At 36.1% G+C, this 21,699-nt stretch overlaps 1 protein-coding gene across 1 annotated transcript in view; it reads left to right on the plus strand.

Annotated features, from left to right (window-relative positions):
- The first annotated feature begins 3,091 nt into the window (after positions 1 to 3,091).
- The window catches only part of mmp24 (matrix metallopeptidase 24), a 37,619-nt gene continuing 19,011 nt past the window's right edge, over positions 3,092 to 21,699 (plus strand). Inside the window, exons 1-3 of the mRNA XM_065279578.2 lie at positions 3,092 to 3,493; positions 18,878 to 19,026; positions 19,821 to 19,937. Coding sequence (XP_065135650.1) covers positions 3,368 to 3,493; positions 18,878 to 19,026; positions 19,821 to 19,937 — 392 coding nt within the window. The 5' untranslated portion in view covers positions 3,092 to 3,367. The remainder of the gene's footprint in view (positions 3,494 to 18,877; positions 19,027 to 19,820; positions 19,938 to 21,699) is intronic.

Here is a 21,699-nt window from a genome sequence, read left to right on the forward strand (position 1 = left end):
ATTACACGTACCTACTTCATAAGTATACTATAACTACAGAAACATACGCTGTAAATTCGCTGTACTTACGCAGTACTTTCCGGGCTGTAATCTAAAGCGTTACCCAAATGTTTACTGTAACAAACTGACATTTTTACTGTAACAATTTAATGTTACATTACAGAACCTTACTGTAAAATGTAACCATTACATCTTTAGAGCATATCTCTATTATAAATATATGTGTGATCAGTACAATTAATCTTTTGTTTAGACACTCAGACTATAAAAGTAGGGCAAGTCCTGCAATGAAGTGTTAATTGTTGCATCTATAACAGTAAAGGGTGAGATGTGGGCGAGAGACACAGATGGAGGAAGATTTTCTCTCTCTCTCTCTCTCTGCAGATGCTGTTGGTTGCTGAGTGGGTGAAATGTGTTTTGGTCTATCTGAGATTCACACTCCAGTGTTTTATGGACACCATAAAGGCAAACCTTTTTACATCATTTGCTGTTTTATATATTGATATCCCCACGCTAACTCTATTATTTAATAACTGACATTATAACCGAGATAAAGCTGTAGCTGCTTTATATAAAAAACGTAGTGAAGATAGTAAAAGTGTGACATCTAACCCCAGTCTATCTGTTGTCACAAATGAGTGATCTGTATTTTTGTGTTTGTGCTTCGTATGTAAGGTTTGTATTGTTACTCATGTTTTGTGTGCGTCTGATCAGGTTTGCTTTAACACAGCTCCAGATGGAGAAACTGTCAGAAATCAGGCCTTTCCTGCTGATCATCTCTGAAGCTCTGGCCTTCATCCCATTGTTCACAGGTTTAAGCATCTCCAGGGTTTGGTGTAGACTCATTGTACATTGTGACCCAGATTTGGTGCCTCGTGGACAGGTGGTGCACCCTGCCACACGCCCGGTCTCTCTGACTTCCGATCTCTCCCTGCTGGACATCTTTTGTCGGCCATAAAACCCAGACTGCATTGACTATTACCGATTATGCTGGTTGGAGAGAACACCACAGTTACAAAAAGGTAATCAAATTCATATTATAGATTATATTTTCATCTTTCATCCATTGAATAACATTATGGAAATTAATATTGCCGTGCGCAGTAATTGACATTAACAAATAACGATCATTTTAATCTCACTAGGTGTGTAACTGCCCAAAGCTAAAGTGAAATTAATACTGCATGCCAATCATTTGATCTCATTTGCGTCATACGCCTCAGTTTGATCTTTGTAATATAACAGAAGATCACAAAGGCTTTGGTATTTGAAAGTTCCCGAGTGTACGAATGCAGTCATTTAATAAGATTTATCTTTAGTTTATCATTAGATGTGTCCCCTCATTTTGTTACATGTCACAGACCCCATAGGAATGCATATTAATTATTATAATATTCATAATATTTATCCTATAATAAATCTGCAAAAATGTTGGCAAACTATGGAAAGGTCTAAGAACTTAGTTGTCATATTTCAAAAATATTCAGCAATAGCAATAATGTGGTGAGAGTAATTTATTAATTTGTGCCAAGAGTATACAGCAAAACGTTGACACCTAGTGGCCTTTGTTGGTAAAACCACTAAACTCATTTTTTGTGATTTTAACCTGAAATTTGGATCACTGCTAGTTTGGACTTATGTCTTTACTTAGCATGTCTGGCGTGAAACATTAAAAAAACTATTTTATGTATACAATATATATACTTTATTGCATTATTTTTATTTATTAAAGTAAATTTAAACTGCTATAAAAATGTATTAATGTAATAGTTTTGCAGTTTATCATAAGATGTGTCCCTTTTTTTGATGAAATTAGCCTAATAAATGTTTTATTTCTTCGTTTTATTTCTTAGTGACAGTCACTTTGTAAAATGTCACAGACCCCATAGGAATGCATATTAATTATTATAATATTCATAACACTATATCAGATAATACATTTGCAAAAATGTTGGCAAACTGTGTATCATTAATTGGTCTAAGAAAGTAGTTGTCATATTTCAGCAATAGTAAAAATGTGGTGAGAGTAATTTATTAATTTGTGACAAGAGTATACAGCAAAACGTTGACACCTAGTGGCCTTTGTTGGTAAAACCAATAAACATTTGACAAATTTTTTTTGGTATTTGAAATTAGGATCACAGCTATTTTAGACTTATGTCTTTACTTTTGTAGCATTTCTGGCATGAAACATTTTATTTTTTATAATTTTATGTATACATATACTTTATTGCATTATTTTTATTTATTTAAGTAAGTAAGTAAGTAAGTAAGTGAAGTTAATTAAGTAAATGTAAACTGCTATAACAATTAATTAATTTAATATTTTTGCAGTTTATTATAAGATCTGCCCCCCCCCCCCTTTTTTTTTTTGATGAAATTAACCTAATAAATGTTTTATTTCTTGCATTTATTTTTTATTTTTGTGTCTTTGCGTTTGTGTTTTAAGTCACAGACAAATAAGGGCATATAAACTCTTGGTCATCTTATAACATAACTTAACACAACATAACATAAAATATCTTACACATATTCAGAGTATAATTGTTGTAAAGGTTTTTGTTTTGTGTTTTTGTTGGCCTAAATAATGTGTAAATTGACATCAGTAGTAATGTATAAAATGTGTGGTTCCTGTACATTCTTAGAACTTTTAGTAATAAATTACTCAGTGTATAGACTAACATGGTTTTGTGTATTTAACTGCGGAGCTCATCCTTTTATTTTATATAATGAATATACAAATACAAACATGAACAAGGAAAACATTCATATTTCAAATATGATACAATAACTATAATACAAAACGTGAAATAAACTACTGTAGATTTACACGAAGAAAAAAGCTAAAGTGATAAAATAAAATATTTAAATAAACTTTCATAAACCAACAAACATCTGAGTTAAAATAGTATGTTAAATATATTATTATTGTGTATAAAAGAAGCAGAGCTCGTGTGCGCTGATCGAGTACGACGTAATGACGTCTAAAACATCGAAAACGAATCGTTGGTTAATGAATCGTACACAGCGGGATTTGGATCACATTGGAGCGCCACTAATGCAAACGAATAACTGAATCATTTAAAACGATTCCCTAGGCCTAGTCGAATGAATTCAAAAGAACCGATTCACAGATCTGTACAGCGATGCAGCACGTATGGATGTGAGAGGTGCAGCATTCGCTCGAGAGCATCAGAGGCTCAGCATCTTCATCTGACGCACGCGTAAAAATGGCATTGCGCATTTAAAGCTCGACTTTGGAGAGCATCACACCAGGAATACAGGACCCCATTGTTTTTTAAAGACCGTAAACAGGACACAAGCCTGGAAATCAACGGTGGACAGTGGGGGGATTTTGGGGACAGTCATGGCGGGGGTGGGAGCCAGGGGGAGAAGGACGGGACTCCCGGGGTTCTGTTGGAAAACATGCTATTTCCACATCCTATTCTGGGTCGTGTCTGTTTGTGGAGAAGAGAGGACATTTATCGTTGAGGTAGGTGGAGATCAAATGTCCACGTCCTCTGCTTCATTCAGCGTCAACATATGGACACATTATAGCGCAGGCTGATCTTTACGCACATGTTTTTGGTTAGAATAAATTCATGTTTTAAATAGATGTAGGTCAAACTTAATAAATAGTGATTTAGAGAGGCATACATGTACAAATGAATCATATAAACAAACAATGCACACTCCTCCTATAGGCTATAAGAGATATTTCTAATCCAATCGCCAATTATTATCATAAAACACATTTACGCTATATTAAGACACGCGTAAAAACGAGGTAGTACAACTGCAACAACAATGTAACATCTAAAAGCATAATAGAAACCTTTCTGATGTGTCTGTATATGTATTTTTTTCTACTACAGGCAGTGCACAACTGCAACAATAACAATGCAAGCCATCCACATGTTATCCAACGAAGTATTATGATCTCTCTTCTCCATTTTGCCTTATATTGAGCTCCAGACAGACATTAAGTGTTTGATGTTAGCTCTTCCTGGAAATACAGCACACTGAAACCATTATCAGGTTGCCAGTAATTGGATAATTTCATTGCGCCACTCACTTCACATGCATTTCCATATTATACCCTACATATCTTTTGTCTCTGCATGTTGTGGGCAACATGTTTTTCTGCTCAATGCCATCCTAGATACATGCATCCTGTTGAGCAAAAACAGGACAAAGAGCCTAAGCTCAGATTAAAATAAATAATATATCAAATTATTTTCTACAGAAAGACCTTACAATAAAAACATTGTATGGCTCTTATGTAGGTTGTATTTATAGTCACACAAAGCTTTTGTTTGGATGTAGAGAAATTGCTTTTGTGTGTGTTCCAAATATAGGTTCCTCCATAATTGATGCGACAGGCAGGGATGCTTTTGAGTAAAGAGGCAAAGCTCACCAGAGCAGTACTACTGGATTCAGCTTTGTTTTGGCACGGGCTTACTCGCTGAACAGTTATTTAAAGATAGAGCATTTTATTGCATGACAAAACAATAGGCTGTTTTAGCTATAAAGGACATGTATTAATCTCAAATTTGGTCAAAACCTCTTTTATAATAACAATGATGACCTACAAAATGTTAAAGACATAAATGTGTAGTATCATCCTAATCCTACTGCTGTGTGTCTTTTGTTTGGTATTGCAGAAAAGGAAAATAGATTTATGTAAATTTTTGAATTGGTGTCCTTTTCTGCTCTCATGCCAGCGATGTGTTACCCCCCATTTCTTTGTTTCATTCACCGAGTGCAATTAATAGCAAAAGGGCCTTTATGCATAAATATACGTATGCGTAACATGCCTTTACAGAATAGCCAAATGCAATTTATGGAATGTATATTACAGCATAGGTTTATGTTAAAAAAAACATTTATTGCATTTCAGCACAATTGCGAAATTAATAATAATTTTTACATTAATAAGAAAACACTTAACATTACCAGCGTCATGACCTAATTTATAAATGGCAATTGAAAAATATCTGTGGTTGTGTTTATCTGATTCGACAGCGTAAACAAATAAATGTTTTTTTTTTTAAACTATTACAGTACATTTTCTTTTAACAATTACAATGTGTATTGCTTACAATCTCCAAAAAGGTTAAAAGTAGAAAAAATAAGTTTTCGCTACTCTATCAATATCCTATCAAAAAAAATCATATCATTGTGATGATCCTGTTAAATGTGCACATTCTGTTATTATCAGATAGTAATGTTTAAAGAGATTACGGTATCAGATTATACTATATTATATAGATTACATCTTTATCTGCATTCTGCTTTACTAAATGACAATAATATCTGAAATCATCACCAATGCGTGAGTGGGGATTGAAACATGTTTCTTGTTTGGTCGTTGACTTCAGTTTGGTTGTTGTGAACTGTTCATATAATCTGGATCTTGATTCGAAAGTGCTTGATTTGTTGGGTCCAGTCAGCCCTAAAGCAGCATCTGTTTCTTTATTTGAGTGAGTTAATGATGAAGATCAGGGTGAAATGATGATGGTAATAGCAGCTGGTGAAGATGATGGGCTTTTTTGCCAACTCTTGCATTTTGTTTCATTCAAACCGATCGTCTGGAAACATTGTGTTCTACCTTGTGAATCATGCGGTGAGTAGGCTACGGTTTATACTAGTTTTGGATTGTTGCCTTAGAGCTGACTTGATAACGTTTACAGTATGCTTACTGTATTGCCCCAGGCACAGCCAAAAATAAGAGTTTTGTTAATATTTAACTCTTGCACTTCTAGATTTTCCTGATGCCATACATTTTTGCTTTGGGTTTTGACAGAAATAGACAGCTTCTGATCTTTTTCTATAATTTAATTTGTGTCTCAGCAGTATAATAATTAAAAAAATCATGCTGCAATGCATGATGTGAAAATTACACTCTAAAAGGCTCAAGCCCAGCTGTTGGGTTAAAATTAACCCAATTTTTTTATATTTGACCAAACAATGGGTTAAAATTACGACCCATTTTGTAGCATGTATTTGAGATTACTGTAATCCAGACAAAGCTAATTTTATTGAGATCATACAGTGCAACACTGTGACATCATCACAATCATTTTCAGACCCCCAGAATACAGTAAAGATTAAATGATGAAAGGCTGTAAACTTAAAAAAAATAAAAAAGGTACAAAAGCTGTCACTAGGATGGTACCTGTTACTCATTCCACGCCAGCCATTTTTTTAAAAGTTGCCCGCCATCATTTTTTTTGTGATTTTCAAAATGCCTTCCAGGAAATTTTTCTTCTAAGAATATATAAACATACAAATAAATCAAATGAAAGAACAGACCCTTTGCTTTCAAAGAAACAATAAAAACAAACAAACAAAATGGGAAAATGAACATTTTTCTCTGCTTATAAACTCTTAAATATGAGTATTTTTCTTAAAAAATAATAAAAAAATAATTGCATTTTTGTGAAGGAATTTTGTTAGAGATCAGATTCAGAACGATTTTCAAAACATACACAAAGTTTAAAATTAGTAAATAACGTTTTGGCTTCAGTTTTTTCATAAATTCGGTAAGTGTGCCATCTAGTGGATTAACATAAATTAATCAGAAACACTTTTTTTATGCAAATGTTTTCTCTTAATTGACAAGATAATGGGGAAAGTGTTAAGAAGGCCCTTATATGCACCATTCAGTTGCGGCTCGTGACTGCTCTTCTGAGGGGTGCAAATTCAAAATATGTGTTCGGAGTGTCGTGTGTGTTGCCTGTGTTTTCAAAATATGTGTTTGTTGTGTCATGTGAACCATGTGCATCACCTGTTTTGTCAACATAAGTGCCTACTACACACATGTCAAAACCGTTTATGATAAAAGAGACGCTCACATTTACAAAATACACGCAAGACCCTCCCTTAACATTAAAGTCTGATTACGCATGAGATTATGCGAGTATCTGGCAAACGCGAGTGTCTCTTTTATCATAAACCCTTTATATGCGTCTGCAGCAGGCACTTATTTTGACAAGACACGTGATGCACATAGGATCTCTCGACACGCAGAACACATATTTTGAAATTACGACCCACATAAATGACGGGCTACATACATGTTGTGAGGAACTTTGCATGGTGCGCCCTTGAAAAAAGAAGTCACCGGCTGCCACTGGCACCATTTAGGTACAAAAGTGTGTTTTTAAAATTGTACCGCAGCTACCGCCCTAGTGACAGCATTTTCTGATAGTGTAGAAGTACAGTATGATTGTGAAAGTGTCGCTAGACAGGACAATAATGTAAATTCACGTGGCATTTTTTTAAATGTTATTTGAGTAGTGCTTCAGTCTGTCTGTGAACTATCATGAATGTTTCATTGACCAGGTGCGAATTGAAACGACAACGATATTCTAAGTGGGCCATATGACACCTGTTTTAATGGATGACAGCTGTCGGCAGATATCTTCTCAGACCAGAGAGGTGGTCTCGCTTATCAAACTGTGTAATTACTGCTGCTTGTTGAGGGAAGCACTAATCTCATTGTTGCTTATAATAACCTAACCCAAAGTATTAAAAAGATAGTTCAGCCAAAAATGAAAATTCTACTCAAACTTGTATTAATGTCTTTGTTCTGATGAACACAAAGAAAGATATTTTGAGGAATGTCAGTAACTGAACCAATCAGAAGCCCCAATGACTTCCATAGTAGTGTTTTTTTGCTAATGGTCCGATTGGTTTCGTTACAAACAGGATTTTCCCAAAATATCTTCATGTTGATTCAAATTATCGGTGAGAGTGAGTGAGTGAATTATCCGTTTAAACTCCTTTCAGACTTTGTGGTACAGAGATGCGAGGACCATTTAGGTACTGATATGTATATATTTGTACCTTTAAAGTACTAATATACACTTTTTGGTACCAATCCACTTGTTAAGTCTGATGTCATGCAGCGCTTCCTGGTCCAAACGATCTTAAATGCCACAGGGAAACAAAAAATATGCTAATATAGTATATTTTTCATATGTTTTTGGTAGTTTTGCATTATGATACGAGTGTATAATATACAATCGTATTATAATGCAAACTACCAAAAACACTAGGAATGTGATGATAAATGCCGATATACACTAATAATACCTGGCCGATAACTATTCTGAATCGCACAGCCGAAATTATTTGCAGCTATTTTATGTACTATGGCTTTTGATCAGTAAGTCATTATCGATCTGAAATCACTGTTAGTTTGAGTCGAAAAAGAAACACTCGTCTAACATAATCATTATACATATTCTTTATTATCATGAAAATACCTGAAAAGGTTTGAAGAACAGCAATATATATATATATATGCTTAAATGTCCCGTTCTTTCTGTGTTTTTGAAGCTTTGATTGTGTTTACAGTGCGCAGTATAACATGTGTTCATGTTTCACGTGTAAAAAAATGAAGTCCCTCCATCAGAAATACGCAACGAGTTCTGATTGTGTAGTTTGTTTAGTGTGTTGTGATTCAACAGCAGCTTAGCTTGCCGTTAGTTTAGCTGGCAACTGACGTATTCCTGTGGGCGGAGTTTAGTCAAAAAACTGTTCTACAGATGTCATTAAAGCAGGAAGTAGAGGGCTGTAGTCCAAACCGGCTGTTCGCTGTAGGCAAATTGTGTTAAAGAAAATATATCACCTGGCCGTGAACGTTAACCTTTAACATTTTACAGCTATTATTTATGCTATTATAACAACATTACACACTAACTAGGGTTTAAAAAATAGGATCAGAAAGAATGTGACCTTTAAGGTATTTCCTGGAGCTGCATGTGTATGGTTTTTCTTCTGCGGCGCATATTGAGTTTCTGCACGAGAGCGCCCTCTGGCTTTTGGATGTAGCGGCATAGCAAACATCATCGGCCAATATAAAAAACACAGAATCCTAATTTTTATCTCCATATCAATTCATATCTCCGAGATGACCAGACATGGACTCATGGACATGGATTATTTACAAATTATTAATATAATGCTGTCTGTGATTTCTTGAGCCTGGAGACTGCTTTGTACACTGTGAGTTCATAAAAACTTTTCTTAAATGTGAAATATGAATAAATAGTGCTAATAAACATCTGTTTATCCTCTATTGAAATAAGTGAAGGCTTGGACGCGGAAACAGTATTCATAACTTAACAAGCAGAGATCCACTAATATTTTTTTTAGGTGCAATGTGTACATTTTTATAATAATATCTACAAAGGTATTAAGAATAAATGGAGAGTAGATGGAAACTTTAGGTGTTCTGTGTCTCAGACATTAATTTCCTACAGTCTACATTAATTTTTATAGCTCTTATACTTAATTTTTTCAATAGTTGTCCCAGTTCCATGTATTTCCCAAGGAATTTTAAGAGAAACATCTGAGAGTTGAATGAATTGAATGAAACACAAGTGAGAACACTGCCAAATCTTCTGATATATAGTCAGAACCTCTGAGGAATTAAATGTTTCTGTATGCGGGGAGCGTAATGTTTACAGTACAGCCGGCAATCCATCAACTGAATGTAGATATGACATTTCTCCGGTCATACCACACATCAGATTGAATCAAATCTAGGAAACAATAACCAACACAATCTTTTTATGGATGGCTTGGCTCCCTGGCTGTAAACATATGCAACATTTTTTGAAAGCAGCTTTATTGGTATGCGTGTGTTACACAAACATGACCTCTCAATTATTATTAAATTTTGCTCAGTTTGATAAGTAGATATAGCTCAGCAGATGGCAGTTCATGTCTTGACAAACTTTGTTTACGATGTGTAAATCCTTCAGGTCTGTTAAAATACCGTATAAATACCATGCATTACCATGATATCAGCATTGGAGTATTTTGCTGTGTGGATATAAATATATAATGTTTGCTTGGCTTATTTTTGTGTCTGACAGTAAAATCCAGTTAGAAGATCTTGTGGTTTGTGTGTATCTCTTGTGAGATGTCTCTGCTCTCTGTTGACGCTATTATGATATTTAAAACAGTGAATGAAATTATTACAATGTCACATTATGTAAATGTGTTAACTGCGAACTAATGAATAAATAGATGGATAAATGTGATGGTGTTTCACATATTTAATCTACTTATAAATGTATTATCCTCAAAGGATTCTCAACATATTTTAGGTTCTTCATATGTAGATATTCTGTCGATATTGTAGCTTTTAATGTACATTCAAACATATCCATCATATTGTGCAATTTGATATCTTTTCAATATAATATATATATATTATTTATTTGTTTTTTAATAAGTGAAAAATTGCTTTTATATTTATTTGACATATGTTACATTAGTGTAGGCTGTATGTGTTTAAATGAATTAATGGGCAAATAAATAATCACGATTAATTGCATACAAAATAAAAGTGAGTTTTTGAATATTATATATGTTTAAGTGCTGTGTGTAATAATTATGTATATATTATGTATTCATTTAAGAAACATTTACATGTGTAAATGTTATATGGTATATTTTTATTTATTCTATATTATATATAAATAAAAAAATACATAAATAAAAACTAGTGCTTGGCAAACAATCGAGCACCCTTACAGGCAGTGCAAAGAAATCGAAGCTAATAATAACATCTAATCGATCATTACAAGCATGCATGTGTGCTAGAAACACACTTCATTCCTATAACAGCGAGAGATATCATGCCGGGTAAGATAAAAGCAGTCCTTTCTGACTCCGGGAACTAAATAAAGACGCTTGACACAGTTTCCTCATATAAAAGTCTAATGTGTCCTGAATGTGTCTCTTTAAGATGCCACATGCTGAGGGAGAAATTAAAAGCAAAGACGCACAAGGCCGGTGAAAACCTCTTTTATTTACACAAATACTCATTTAACTGAATTAATAATTAAAACTGAATTGGACACTACTTTTGTTTGGCTAGTATCAGGCTTCCTATTTTGAGTCGTGTAAACATTTTTTGGAATATTTCGAAAAAAAACCAAGGGGACCTCTATAAAACAGTATAACTCAGTGGTAAAGTATTGCGTTAGCAGTGCAAGAGGTCATGGGTTTGAACCCAGGGAACACACATGCTGATAAAAATGTTTACCTTGTAATGCACTGTAAGGGGGCGTGCACACCAAAGCTTTTTTACGCGGCTGAATAGCCCGGCAGACAGATTTATTTTAGTCGACTGCTGTGATACTTCTGCTTTGTTTATCAGTCGTTGGCCGATGCACCGGTTGGTTGTTGTGATATTTGTCTTGCCCCTCCTTCACTGTGATTGGACGGCCGTGTGAGAGCTGACATTGACGAGCTGAGCTTTTCATCCAAAGTTGAATATTTTTCAACTCTCTGCTCTCAGTACGGATAAAATTGTTTTTTTTAAACGCTGCGCTTCCATTGAAAACAATTGAAAACATTCGCCGGCGTAAACGCTTTGGTGTGCAGTGCTTTTGTTAGAAGTGTCTACCAAATGCATAAATGTAAATGCAACCAAGCAAGGCCTATCTGTTGACCTGTTATTTATTTACAATGACCATTTTATCCAAAGCGCCTTACAACACATATATTTTATCAGTATGTGTGTACCCTGGGTTCGAACCCATGACATTTACGTTACTAACACAATGCTTTAAGCAACAAGAACAACCGTTTACAATGTTTGTACATTTGTACAATACAAAATGGTTAAATATAACACTAGTTCCTGATTTGTGCTAGCTACCTTTGGATATTCGAATTAGCGTTATAGCTAACAATGCAAATAATTCAATGACATTGATGTTTGTGCTGTTGTGTTGCTAATCGTTGCGTTTGAAAGCGTTTGATCAGTATTCTTTTGTCTTGCTATAAAGGATACAGAGACAAGCAGCATCTCTCCAGCGAGTCTTTGTGTGAACGTCTCCTCCCCCACTCCATCCTCTACTGTACGCTCTCATCTTCTGACTCTCTCCATCGCCCTGCCTGTCTCTCTCCGTCTTGCTCTTTTTGTCTCGCTGCTACTTCTCTTTTATTTGCTTCATGTTTTTATTTCTATTCATTTCCTAGAACTCGATATAACTGGTGTTACTTTGTTTTGACACTGGACATGATGGTAAAAGATGGGGAAACTGGAATATGATTGATGAACTCATTTTACCCAACATGTACGAGGATACGTGCCCACCGCCATGGTTGTACTGTATATTTTGGTACATATATGATTTGCCATTGTTCATTTTGAACCACGACAGAGGATTTGAACTTGCACTTTTAAAAATAAAGGTGCTTAAAATGTTTTTTCCATAGAAGAACCAATTTTGGTTCCTCAAAGAACCATTCAGTCAGATGCATTGACATTACATGTAAATAAGTCGCACATAACGCTTCATTCGCGTCTGGTATGAACCATTTTGGGGAAAAAAGTTATTCTAAGAAAAAAGCACCTTTATATTTAACTGTGCATTCACACTAGACATGAATGAAATGAATAAGTCGTGCTATTGGCGTGTAGTTGGTCGCTTGAACATTTTAAGTTAACTCGCTTCAATTGCGCATGAAATTTGCATCATTCGCACATTTAATTCAGACGTGAATAACTCAATTTGCCGGCTTTAGCTAGCTTATAGTCTCAATATGTATCAACTCTTTTGCCACCAGTATTTTTCATGATTTTCACATATGTTTAATGCCTTCCAGAAAATGCTCCTTTTTAAAAATATAAACATACAATATATGAAATAAAAGAACAGACCCTCTGCTTTCAAACAAAAAATCAGTTTCATCCTACCTTCATGTGTTCTGGTTTTATCACCACTCAAATATGTGTAGGTTTCATCAAAAACACCAAATTTTGAGCAAAAAGCTGAGATAAATCCATTTTTGTGAAAGACTTTTGATAGAGATCAGATGCAGAGCGATCTTTAAAACATACACGGACATACAGCTGTTTACCCTAGGGCAATACTTCCGGTTTTTATAAGTTGCGGAAGAGCGCCACCTGGTGGATTGCAGATTGAGGAGATAACTCGTCAATGGCGGGGAAAGAGTTAATATAGCTCAGATTGAGTAAAGAGTGTTTCTTAACAACTTACCAGATTGTCCGACCTCCTTTTTATTTTTGTTTCTATAAAAGTATGAAGATATGTCGTACAGTTCCGGGTGTCTAAATACAGTGACGATGATTTTGTCCTCCATTGGTGTTATGTATTTCTGCCTCCAATCACTACGTAATAATCATGTCACTACTAGAGCAGGCTCCTTATTTTTTTTCAATTCGCCCGATGCGCTCAGTTCGTGGTGCGTTATTCGCGCCACCTCGTTTCCGCGAATCCCGCCGCAGGATGTCTATCGCGTCTTTGCATTGACTTAACATGTACATCACTCGTGCTTAACGCTTCATTCACGTCTGGTATGAACCATTTAAAAAAAAGTTCTTCTAAGGCATCATAAAGCACCTTTATCTTTAACTGTGCATTCAGGCCTGACGTGAATGAAATTCATAAGTCACGCTATTGGGGTGTAGTTAGTCGCTTGAACATTTTGAGTGAACTCGCTTCAATTGCGCGTGAAATTTGCATCATTCTCACATTTAATTTAAACGTGAATTTTCTCAATTTGCCGACTTTAGCTAGCGTGTATTCTCAATATGTATTTATATAGCTCAAATTGTTTTCTATAAAAGTACGGAGATGTGTCATACAGCTCCAGGTGTCCACATACATTGACGATGATTTTGTCCTCCATTGTTGATACGTATTCCTGCCTCCGCTCGCTACGTCATAATCATGTCACTACTAGACCAGGCTCCTGATTGTTTTTTTTTCAATTTGCCCGAAACACTAAATTCGTGCCGCGTATTAGCGTGGTATAAGCGGAATAATTAACTCCCGTCCTTTGAATTATTCGAAAATAATGCACACCCGCGGTATAACGGGACTCTGCTTCGCGTTGTGTCGCATAACCACCTTGTATGTGCATTATTTTCTTATAATTCAATGGCCCGTCGTCAATTATTCCTTACTTATGTAACTAAGTAATGTGATTTTTTTTTGACTATGTGATTTTTTTATTTGAAAGAGATGCAGGGATGTTATCCAACCATTAATGGGAAGGAAAACCCCTTGTACTTGGAGTGGCCATGTATAAGTTGTTTCTGATAGGTTATAGTACATGATTTCACATCTGTAAAGAATGGTTATGTGACTTTTACGTGCAGTTTTTTGACATATTCCTTTCTTGAATTGCCTTAAAAAACAGATTTTGAGCGTACATTTTTTTTTTGTGATATATGGGAGCAAGAGCCCAGTTGGGTGTGATCACAATTTTTCGTGCCAGTAATCATTGCAGTAAAAATGCAGTAGAGCAGGGGTTCTCAAAGTCCGGACTCCGGTCCAGATCCGGACCCGACGGGAACTTGATCCGGACCTGCGTCCACTTCATAGTACATAGTACAAGTGCATTCATTTTGATTGATTAAATGTGTGCATTTGCTACTTTACAAATGCATATTAAACTATTCTTTATTATCATGAAAATACCTGAAAAGGTTTGAAGAGCAGCAATATAAATATATCCTTAAGACATTTCCTGGAGCTGCGTGTGTCTGGTTCTTCGTCTGCAGCGCATTTTGAGTTTCTGCACGAGAGCGCTCCCTGGCTTTTGGATGTAGCGGCATTTCACCGTAATTCATTGAGAAAGCATAGCAAGCATCATCAGCCAATTTATAGGTGCACCCCTAATTTTGGTCAGTGTCTCTGCCTACCAACCACACATTTTTTGCCATGGTTTATGCATCTGATGGAAAACAAACTGTGCCATTTCTCTCATTAGGTTGCTCTGTATTTTGCACCTGGTTACCTTTGGCATATTTCTTGTGTTTATGTTTAAAACATTTTTTTACTTTAAATGCAAAATACACTTGTTATGTTTTTCCCAAACTATTTGTGTTGATTTGTTATATAAACAAATGATTTACATAAAGTTATTACCATGCTTGACAATTTTTGTAATAACCAGTTTTTCCGGACCTATGAAAATGATGAGAATTCAGATTTGGACCTTTGAATGTAAACTTTGAGAACCCCTGCAGTAGAGTATCCTCAATAATACTTTGCTTGAAATATTTTTTGACTATGACAGACATCATTTCATAATGTTCTGTATGTTTTGATCTAAACAAAAACCGTAGATATATCTGCTATAATTGACTTTTTATATGCATTTGGCAGATTCTTTTACCCATAGATAATTCAGGGTGTGATTAAATGTGCATTTATTAGTCCATAAGTTGCCTGGGAATTAAACCCATGACTTTTGTGTTGTTAGCACAATGATTTACCAGTTAAGCTACAGTAGTACAGTAGATGAATGTTAAAGGTGACATATTTTTACATTATGGGATACAGATTGATGCTTGATTTGATCTGTCAGCACTCAGCAGAGAGTCGAGTGGTTTATTTGATGTGAAACACATGAAACCTTACACAGATGAGATTACTTTACAGCAGATATCATGATGAGGTAATCAGGTGCTATCTGAGATCCAGAACGTCTCACGGGGAAAGATTGTGCTCCTTCAGCGGAGTAAACCCAATGTTGTTTGACTCAGACGAACTTCTTAAACTCTTTTTGTTTACACTTTTTAAGTAGCATGTAGTTGTGTGCGCCTTAGCGTTATACCAAAAATAAAAAACCCTTATATTTAAACAATGCACTTTTTTTTAGTTTCATCTTAACACAAGTCTGCAAATGCAGTTAACGTTACATTATCAGTTGCGATGTTTACTTCAGCGAGCAGCTATAAAGATGGCAATTTCACATTTTAAAACCTATATTTTGTGTTAAAATATCTAAACTGTAGCTTACGTTAAGGCAGTCTAATTCTAAGAGATGTTTTTTTTAGGTTTATTCATCATTGAAAATAGAAGGTCAAGTGAAGCGCATTGCATTGTGGGATGCATTTTTCTGCACAGTGTGCTTTGTTACTGTTTGGCAAGTGTAATTCATCCTGAAGGTAGTGCACAAAAGAAATGCATATTGTGCACACACATACTACTTTATATACGTCATAAACAATACAAGAATTATAGTAGTATGCCTTGAAATATTCATGACAAAACCATGAGTAAAAATTCAGAGGCCGGTAAAATAATAATATGAATTTATATGAAGTACATTATTTCTATTAATTGTTGGATTGTAGTTACTTATTTTATCATATGTTTTAGCTACAGTTATTCATAATCCTCAAAGGTAAATGCTTAATAACCTAAATGCAAGTTTATTTGAAAATACAATCGATCTCATACGTTTGCAGTGAAATGTGAATATTATTAAACTGTACTCCACTAAACAGAAATAAACCTCGGGCTGAAATAAAGCTTTTTATTCATGGATCTGAACTGTCTCAGTCTTTTGTGTTCTTCAGACTTATCAAAGTCTTCACCCCCTCATCTTCCCTGGATTGGTTGAGATGTGTATTGTTAGAGCTAGCGTTGGTTTCAGACTCCGCTGTATGCCATCCTATAATGACGGCACCAGTAACAGCGTTGGTGAATTATTTAATGGGTACGATTTCCCAGGAGGCCGTGCAGCGCTGCTGTTACCATGGAGGCTGAGCCAGTTATGTCAAAGAAGAGTGTACTAGTGTGCAGTTTGTGTTTCAGCATCTTGAATGAATATGCAAAATTATGTTGTCTTTACAGACTCTTGCATTAAATTGATGCAAACATTAATATGCATTGTAGATATGTCAGTATGTACAAGCTTATGTTGTTTTAATATTGTTTAACATCTTTTCGGTATCACATGTCCTATTAGGAGAGAACTACTTTTGAATTGTCTACTAAATTTAAATAAATCCTCTTTATCCCCTTACACAGTATATATAAATAAAAGCCGTGTGTGTATTGAATTCAGTACAGATAGATTTTACACAGTGACCAAACTACTTCTGATTTGTCTTGCTTCATGCTGTGAAGAAAGTCCCGCATTAAAATATTGATGTTGAAAATGGACCCTAAGTCATGAGCTCAATTAAAGCGCTCCTCTCCTCGTCTGAACTGCTTTAAAACGAAGCCTTTGCTCACTGATTCTGCGCCGTGCCGGTCCGTAGGGAGAGATGAAAGCAGAGAATACTGAGATGATGGGAATGAGAGGATGAGGATTGGAACGTTCTACATAAGTTCAAGTTTATTTTTATTTTCTCAAACGCGTAAAGATCAAAGAGCAGGTCTAAGGAACTGTAGTAGAGAAGAAATGCATATGCATACATTAATTGAATGACCTAGAAAGCTTCTTTTAATGAGTATAGTTTGTGTTTACATGTATTTAAGACATTTTTGAGACTACCCTGCTGAAAAACCAGCATAGACCGGCATAATTCCCATATGCTGGTGCTGATGCTGGTATGCTGATGACGACCAGCTAAATCAGCACCAAACCAGCATGGGAATTATGCTGGTCTATGCTGGTTGTCACCAGCATACCAGCACCACAACACAACAACATACGCTGGTCTTGCTGGAATGACCAGCATGAGATGCTGGTGCTGATTCCCACCAGCTAAACCAGCACCAAACCAGCATGGGAATTATGCTGGTCTATGCTGGTGATCACCAGCAATCCAGGACCAAAACACTACATATGCTGGTCTTGCTGGTATGACCAGCATGAAATGCTGGTGCTGATTCCCACCAGCAAAACCAGCACCAAACCAGCATAGGAATTATGCTGGTCTATGCTGGTGGTCACCAGCATACCAGCACCACAACACAACAACATACGCTGGTCTTGCTGGAATGACCAGCATGAGATGCTGGTGCTGATTCCCACCAGCTAAACCAGCACCAAACCAGCATGGGAATTATGCTGGTCTATGCTGGTGATCACCAGCAATCCAGGACCAAAACACTACATATGCTGGTCTTGCTGGTATAACCAGCATGAAATGCTGGTGCTGATTCCCACCAGCAAAACCAGCACCAAACCAGCATATGAATTATGCTGGTCTATGCTGGTGATCACCAGCAATCCAGGACCAAAACACTACATATGCTGGTCTTGCTGGTATGACCAGCATGAAATGCTGGTGCTGATTCCCACCAGCAAAACCAGCACCAAACCAGCATAGGAATTATGCTGGTCTATGCTGGTGTTCACCAGCATACCAGCAACAAAACACAACATATGCTGGTCTTGCTGGTATGACCAGCATGAAATGCTGGTGCTGATTCCCACCAGCTAAACCAACACCAAACCAGCATAGGAATTATGCTGGTCTAGGCTGGTGGTCACCAGCAAACCAGCACCAAAACACAAAACATATGCTGTTTTTTCAGCAGGGTATATAGTGCATCTATATGTACCGTATAAATATATATATATTTCCTACAGGGATGTACTGTATCTAAATATTTTTCTCGCAGGGATGCATGTAGATTTTTCTTTGTTTAGATTGTTAACCCATATGATATATACTGACTGATACCGTATATGATATATACTGTAAAACTTGGTATATACTATGGTATATAATTCATACAAAACTCACATTTTATAAATAAATAAATAAATAAATACATATTTTTTATTATGAAATTTATAGTAATAATTTTGTGCTCTTAATAACAGGCCAAGATAAAGACTATGCACTTTAATACAGCAATATCTCTGTACCCGTTTACTTGAATTGGAGTCCATTTACTTGGCTGAACACTGATCTGAAATATTGTAAACTGTGTATGTGCAAAGTAAAATTAGGGGGGAAATTTAGCAAAAAGATTTATTAGCATTAAAGAACAGAATTTAAACACTGATTGGACCGGTCCGTTACTTTGCTGATTAGTGTATTGTTGTAATGCATGTAAAGTAATCATGCTCAGTATTGGTCCAACTATATTTCTTCATAAAACTTTCTCTCTGCACTTGTTCTCAGACGTGGCTGAAGAACTATGGCTACCTGCTCCCTCTTGACATCCGAACATCGGACCTGCGATCGGAGAAAGCCATGCAGTCTGCGGTCGCTGCCATGCAGCGGTTTTATGGCATTCCAGTGACAGGAGTCCTTGATCAAACCACCATCGAGTAAGTAACACTTACACAAAGTATGCTTCACTAATATATGGGACACTGTCTGTAATCCAGGTTAAAGTCTTCACCAGTGATGATACTTTATTTGAAGCATCAAAATTTGATTACAGGAATTGATTTTACATTGATTTCAATCTTTGACGTTACCAATATTAAAGATATCAAGATTATATTTCCACAGAATGTTCTTTACATAATGTAAGATGGTTTTATGTAGAAAACTAAATCGGCCAAAATTTGCTGAGTTTTTACAGAATAGGCAACAAGATGGGGTCCTGCAGATGTGCAAAATGTCAACTAGAAAATTAAGTTGCATTTTGTTTTTAATTTAGTATTGCACTAAATAAGATATTTCATACAGATGTTTACATAACTAAATGTACAAAGTTAACCCAGTTTCAAAGTTCACATACCTTTATTTTTTCTGACCTAGATGATTGGTGACCCTTTTAATGATTTGTGATAGTTGCTTATAAGTCTCTTGTTTGATCTAACCCAAAAATCCTATATCGTTCTTACTTTTGCATATTTGACCCCTATCTTATCCAGTGACTGTATGGAGTTAAGATAGTTTTTTACGCTTAAGACAATTGAGAGACTCATTCCTTTTACAAAAGGAAAAATTTTGCGCACCCCTATCGTAACCTTACCTACTCGATTTTGGAACAACTGCACACGTTCAAATAATTATGTTTAACTATATAAATTGTCCGGTGCTGCACAAACCACCATTATAATATTCTGCAAAAGGCAGTTGACGTCTCTCGTTATCATCTTTACGTTTTAAGGTGGATGAGAAAACCTCGCTGCGGCGTTCCTGATCATCCTCACATCAGCCGACGCAGGAGAAATAAACGCTATGCCCTCACTGGACAAAAATGGAGGGACAAAAGGATCACGTACAGGTAAAGTGCGCCTTATGAGTCTTAAAATCGTACGATGGATGAGTAGATGGATAGAGTTACTGAAAGCTCTACTTGATTGTGTAGGACAGAAGATCCTTCAAAAACTACATTTACTCATTATAGATCAATGACCGTGGTAGGCTATCGCAGGGAACCGATCCAAAAACGCCATATGCCTGTAACTAACTGCACCTCGCGTGATTTGATTATCTTTAATGGAGGACCCATTAGACGTCTCGCTGAAACTATCTGCTGGAGTGTATTTCCCTTTATCCTTTAAGGGTGAAGAGTAGTACCAAACGCAACTACAATCTTTTTGTTTAAGCATCCAGACATAACAGCACTGATACACCAATGGCGTGTACCTTATTCACCGTCTAGGTTAACAAGACCCAATATAGTCCGGCTATGAGTAACCCACAGATGCATGCAAAACCAAATGAATTACAAACAATAGCATTGCAAGATCTTTTATACATGCAATGCATTGCTGTTGGCCTAAACATTTAACTATTGACATGATATGCAAACTAGGGGTGGCACGGTCCATGAAAAAAATCCGAACCGTTCGGTTCGCTTGTCTCGGTTCGGAGCGCGTGTGTACCGCGCGGTTCAACGGTTCATGGCATGCGCAATGTAGTCTCATGCCCTGTATGTGACCTCAGATAGCGTGTTTCCCTTTCGCGCGAAAGAAGAGGTGACTGGTTTGGAGTATAAGTACTGCGGGTTATGTTACGTTGTAACACAGTCTCACCCCATTTCGTTACGTGTAGAAATGGCAAGTGGAAGAGAAATGGAAGTCTGCCCACAGTTGGAGGATGCGCCAGCGTCGTATGTGTGTGGAAACATATTTTTATTTCATGTTACTTATGATGACAGCGTAAATAAAACAATAGATAGAACTGCAGTCTATGGGTTGAATATGCTCCAACAGCCACAGGAGATCGCCTTCTCTCCGACCATTTATATAATCTGAGGTACTGAACACAATGTTTTACGTCTTTTCGTATTCAGCGCTATTTTTAGCCTTTCATTGATAAAATTAAAGCGGCTGATTTCCGCGTAGTTTCATTTTGCTAGCGTGTGAAAGTTGCGCGATCTTATTTCATAAATTGCCCCTCAAAGTAATCAGAAGTGGTCAAAAGTGGACAAAAGAGACTTAAAGAGATTTTAATATTACAGGTGCAAAGGTTATGTTTCTCTCTCGTCCACATAAACTCTCAGTATTAAAGCAGCCTCTCAGTGATAAATCTGAGCTACACTGAAGTTGGCATTTTAATAAATGCAAGTTATCTTTGTGTGCTAAAAATGCACATAAAGTTTATGTAGATGGCAATACACATTCTCTTTTTTGCCAATTAAATGAAAAGCATGTTGAAATCATCAATGTCTTCCCTCTTGCTCTATCAAAATCTCATCTGGCTTTCCTCAGAGATGGTCCAATGTGCTTAAAGTCAAATTCAGTTTGTGCATGATTACATGATATAACTTTTTTTAATACTGTATCCTAAATTATGGATAATTAATACATTAATAATATAATAAATTTCTGGAGTGTTAAAAATTTAAAGAAAAAATAACAACAAGAACCGTACTGAACCGTGAACCGTGACCATAGAACCGTGATACGAACCGAACCGAGGGTTTTGTGAACCGTGCCACCCCTAATGCAAACATGTCCTTTTCAAGCGTTACTAATGTCAGTTATTCATCTCATGTAGGGTTGTGTCTTGTTCGTAGTCGCTGGTTAATTAAATGCGAT

The sequence above is a fragment of the Paramisgurnus dabryanus genome, chromosome 7, assembly GCF_030506205.2.
Source record: "Paramisgurnus dabryanus chromosome 7, PD_genome_1.1, whole genome shotgun sequence".
Taxonomy (NCBI): domain Eukaryota; kingdom Metazoa; phylum Chordata; class Actinopteri; order Cypriniformes; family Cobitidae; genus Paramisgurnus; species Paramisgurnus dabryanus.